Raw genomic sequence first — 5000 nt, forward strand, 5'->3', positions numbered from 1 at the left:
ATTGTGTATGAGTGTGAGTGAGTGTGATTGTGTATGAGTGTGAGTGAGTGTGTGTGTGTGTATGAGTGTGAGTGAGTGTGTGATTGTGTATGAGTGTGAGTGAGTGTGTGTGTATGAGTGTGAGTGTGTGTGTGTGAGTGTGAGTGAGTGTGATTGTGTATGAGTGTGAGTGAGTGTGAGTCTTAGACTCACTGAGTAATCCTGTCTCTCTCATGCTGATGTAGCTGGTGGAGAGCGATGATGCGATTTACCGCGACTTCTCTGTCACCATGCCGGAGCGCTGGGCCCAGGAGGTGGTGCAGACAATATTCTGGGACGTCAACAGGGAAACTGACCAAATCGAGTCATCCCGTGCCCCCAGCACGAAACCAGGTAGGGAGAGGCGACAGCATTCCCTCCCCAGCCCCTCCGCCTGATTGCTCCCAAGCGAAGACCCTGCGTTCAGCTAGGAGGCCAGGCTGTGGGGTCTGCCAGGATTCAGGCAGGGATGTTCCACCTCTTCCCGAAGGCGGCGAGGACATTCCCGAAGGCATTCCCCGTGGATGTGCTCCTGGTCTCCCAATCCCAGCTCTAACAGTGTGCGGAGTCTGGATGTGCTCCTGGTCTCCCAATCCCAGCTCTAACAGTGTGTGTGCGGGGAGTCTGGATGTACTCCTGGTCTCCCAATCCCAGCTCTAACAGTGTGCGGAGTCTGGATGTGCTCCTGGACTCCCAATCCCAGCTCTAACAGTGTGTGCGCGGAGTCTGGATGTGCTCCTGGTCTCCCAATCCCAGCTCTAACAGTGTGTGTGCGGAGTCTGGATGTGCTCCTGGTCTCCCAATCCCAGCTCTAACAGTGTGTGTGCGGAGTCTGGATGTGCTCCTGGTCTCCCAATCCCAGCTCTAACAGTGTGTGTGCGGAGTCTGGATGTGCTCCTGGTCTCCCAATCCCAGCCTCTAACAGTGTGTGTGCGGAGTCTGGATGTGCTCCTGGTCTCCCAATCCCAGCTCTAACAGTGTGTGTGCGGAGTCTGGATGTGCTCCTGGTCTCCCAATCCCAGCTCTAACAGTGTGTGTGCGGAGTCTGGATGTGCTCCTGGTCTCCCAATCCCAGCTCTAACAGTGTGTGTGCGGAGTCTGGATGTGCTCCTGGTCTCCCAATCCCAGCTCTAACAGTGTGTGTGCGGAGTCTGGATGTGCTCCTGGTCTCCCAATCCCAGCTCTAACAGTGTGCGGAGTCTGGATGTGCTCCTGGTCTCCCAATCCCAGCTCTAACAGTGTGTGTGCGGAGTCTGGATGTGCTCCTGGTCTCCCAATCCCAGCTCTAACAGTGTGTGTGCGGAGTCTGGATGTGCTCCTGGTCTCCCAATCCCAGCTCTAACAGTGTGTGTGCGGAGTCTGGATGTGCTCCTGGTCTCCCAATCCCAGCTCTAACAGTGTGTGTGCGGAGTCTGGATGTGCTCCTGGTCTCCCAATCCCAGCTCTAACAGTGTGTGTGCGGAGTCTGGATGTGCTCCTGGTCTCCCAATCCCAGCTCTAACAGTGTGTGTGCGGAGTCTGGATGTGCTCCTGGTCTCCCAATCCCAGCTCTAACAGTGTGTGTGAGGAGTCTGGATGTGCTCCTGGTCTCCCAATCCCAGCTCTAACAGTGTGCGGAGTCTGGATGTGCTCCTGGTCTCCCAATCCCAGCTCTAACAGTGTGTGTGCGGAGTCTGGATGTGCTCCTGGTCTCCCAATCCCAGCTCTAACAGTGTGTGTGAGGAGTCTGGATGTGCTCCTGGTCTCCCAATCCCAGCTCTAACAGTGTGTGTGCGGAGTCTGGATGTGCTCCTGGTCTCCCAATCCCAGCTCTAACAGTGTGCGGGGAGTCTGGATGTGCTCCTGGTCTCCCAATCCCAGCTCTAACAGTGTGTGTGCGGAGTCTGGATGTGCTCCTGGTCTCCCAATCCCAGCTCTAACAGTGTGTGTGCGGAGTCTGGATGTGCTCCTGGTCTCCCAATCCCAGCTCTAACAGTGTGTGTGCGGAGTCTGGATGTGCTCCTGGTCCCCCAATCCCAGCTCTAACAGTGTGTGTGCGGAGTCTGGATGTGCTCCTGGTCTCCCAATCCCAGCTCTAACAGTGTGTGTGCGGAGTCTGGATGTGCTCCTGGTCTCCCAATCCCAGCTCTAACAGTGTGTGTGCGGAGTCTGGATGTGCTCCTGGTCTCCCAATCCCAGCTCTAACAGTGTGTGTGCGGAGTCTGGATGTGCTCCTGGTCTCCCAATCCCAGCTCTAACAGTGTGTGTGCGGAGTCTGGATGTGCTCCTGGTCTCCCAATCCCAGCTCTAACAGTGTGTGCGGAGTCTGGATGTGCTCCTGGTCTCCCAATCCCAGCTCTAACAGTGTGTGTGCGGAGTCTGGATGTGCTCCTGGTCTCCCAATCCCAGCTCTAACAGTGTGTGTGCGGAGTCTGGATGTGCTCCTGGTCTCCCAATCCCAGCTCTAACAGTGTGTGTGCGGAGTCTGGATGTGCTCCTGGTCTCCCAATCCCAGCTCTAACAGTGTGTGTGCGGAGTCTGGATGTGCTCCTGGTCTCCCAATCCCAGCTCTAACAGTGCGTGTGCGGAATCTGGATGTGCTCCTGGTCTCCCAATCCCAGCTCTAACAGTGTGTGTGCGGAGTCTGGATGTGCTCCTGGTCTCCCAATCCCAGCTCTAACAGTGTGTGTGCGGAGTCTGGATGTGCTCCTGGTCTCCCAATCCCAGCTCTAACAGTGTGTGTGCGGAGTCTGGATGTGCTCCTGGTCTCCCAATCCCAGCTCTAACAGTGTGTGTGTGGAGTCTGGATGTGCTCCTGGTCTCCCAATCCCAGCTCTAACAGTGTGTGTGTGGAGTCTGGATGTGCTCCTGGTCTCCCAATCCCAGCTCTAACAGTGTGTGTGCGGAGTCTGGATGTGCTCCTGGTCTCCCAATCCCAGCTCTAACAGTGTGTGCGTGGAGTCTGGATGTGCTCCTGGTCTCCCAATCCCAGCTCGAACAGTGTGTGTGCGGAGTCTGGATGTCCGCCTGGTCACCCAATCCCAGCTCTAACAGTGTGTGTGCGGGGAGTCTGGATGTGCTCCTGGTCTCCCAATCCCAGCTCTAACAGTGTGTGTGCGGAGTCTGGATGTCCGCCTGGTCTCCCAATCCCAGCTCTAACAGTGTGTGTGCGGGGAGTCTGGATGTGCTCCTGGTCTCCCAATCCCAGCTCTAACAGTGTGCGGAGTCTGGATGTGCTCCTGGTCTCCCAATCCCAGCTCTAACAGTGTGTGTGCGGAGTCTGGATGTGCTCCTGGTCTCCCAATCCCAGCTCTAACAGTGTGTGTGAGGAGTCTGGATGTGCTCCTGGTCTCCCAATCCCAGCTCTAACAGTGTGTGTGAGGAGTCTGGATGTGCTCCTGGTCTCCCAATCCCAGCTCTAACAGTGTGTGTGCGGAGTCTGGATGTGCTCCTGGTCTCCCAATCCCAGCTCTAACAGTGTGCGGGGAGTCTGGGTGTGATCCTGGTCTCCCAATCCCAGCTCTAACAGTGTGTGTGCGGAGTCTGGATGTGCTCCTGGTCTCCCAATCCCAGCTCTAACAGTGTGTGCGCGGAGTCTGGATGTGCTCCTGGTCTCCCAATCCCAGCTCTAACAGTGTGTGTGCGGAGTCTGGATGTGCTCCTGGTCTCCCAATCCCAGCTCTAACAGTGTGTGTGCGGAGTCTGGATGTGCTCCTGGTCTCCCAATCCCAGCTCTAACAGTGTGTGTGCGGAGTCTGGATGTGCTCCTGGTCTCCCAATCCCAGCTCTAACAGTGTGTGTGCGGAGTCTGGATGTGCTCCTGGTCTCCCAATCCCAGCTCTAACAGTGTGTGTGCGGAGTCTGGATGTGCTCCTGGTCTCCCAATCCCAGCTCTAACAGTGTGTGTGCGGAGTCTGGATGTGCTCCTGGTCTCCCAATCCCAGCTCTAACAGTGTGTGTGCGGAGTCTGGATGTGCTCCTGGTCTCCCAATCCCAGCTCTAACAGTGTGTGTGCGGAGTCTGGATGTGCTCCTGGTCTCCCAATCCCAGCTCTAACAGTGTGTGTGCGGAGTCTGGATGTGCTCCTGGTCTCCCAATCCCAGCTCTAACAGTGTGTGCGGAGTCTGGATGTGCTCCTGGTCTCCCAATCCCAGCTCTAACAGTGTGTGTGCGGAGTCTGGATGTGCTCCTGGTCTCCCAATCCCAGCTCGAACAGTGTGTGTGCGGAGTCTGGATGTGCTCCTGGTCTCCCAATCCCAGCTCTAACAGTGTGTGTGAGGAGTCTGGATGTGCTCCTGGTCTCCCAATCCCAGCTCTAACAGTGTGCGGAGTCTGGATGTGCTCCTGGTCTCCCAATCCCAGCTCTAACAGTGTGTGTGGAGTCTGGATGTGCTCCTGGTCTCCCAATCCCAGCTCTAACAGTGTGTGTGCGGAGTCTGGATGTGCTCCTGGTCTCCCAATCCCAGCTCTAACAGTGTGTGTGCGGAGTCTGGATGTGCTCCTGGTCTCCCAATCCCAGCTCTAACAGTGTGTGTGCGGAGTCTGGATGTGCTCCTGGTCTCCCAATCCCAGCTCTAACAGTGTGTGTGCGGAGTCTGGATGTGCTCCTGGTCTCCCAATCCCAGCTCTAACAGTGTGTGTGAGGAGTCTGGATGTGCTCCTGGTCTCCCAATCCCAGCTCTAACAGTGTGTGTGGAGTCTGGATGTGCTCCTGGTCTCCCAATCCCAGCTCGAACAGTGTGTGTGCGGAGTCTGGATGTGCTCCTGGTCTCCCAATCCCAGCTCTAACAGTGTGTGTGCGGAGTCTGGATGTGCTCCTGGTCTCCCAATCCCAGCTCTAACAGTGTGTGTGGAGTCTGGATGTGCTCCTGGTCTCCCAATCCCAGCTCTGACGGAAGGGGTAGAGGGTGGGACGGGGTTTTAGACTGTGCGCCTCCTCTCTCTCTCCCCCTGATAATTCCTGCCCTCCCCCAGAGTCCTATGCATCTTGGAACTGCATTATG

At 56.4% G+C, this 5000-nt stretch overlaps 1 protein-coding gene across 1 annotated transcript in view; it reads left to right on the forward strand.

The window, feature by feature from the left end:
- The window catches only part of LOC140406526 (beta-adrenergic receptor kinase 1-like), a 42663-nt gene that overhangs the window by 27223 nt on the left and 10440 nt on the right, over nt 1-5000 (forward strand). The window contains exons 3-4 of the mRNA XM_072494529.1: nt 225-372; nt 4972-5000. The exon at nt 4972-5000 is cut by the window's right edge and continues 99 nt beyond it. Coding sequence (XP_072350630.1) covers nt 225-372; nt 4972-5000 — 177 coding nt within the window. The remainder of the gene's footprint in view (nt 1-224; nt 373-4971) is intronic.

The sequence above is a fragment of the Scyliorhinus torazame genome, unplaced genomic scaffold (assembly GCF_047496885.1).
Source record: "Scyliorhinus torazame isolate Kashiwa2021f unplaced genomic scaffold, sScyTor2.1 scaffold_581, whole genome shotgun sequence".
Lineage (NCBI taxonomy): Eukaryota > Metazoa > Chordata > Chondrichthyes > Carcharhiniformes > Scyliorhinidae > Scyliorhinus > Scyliorhinus torazame.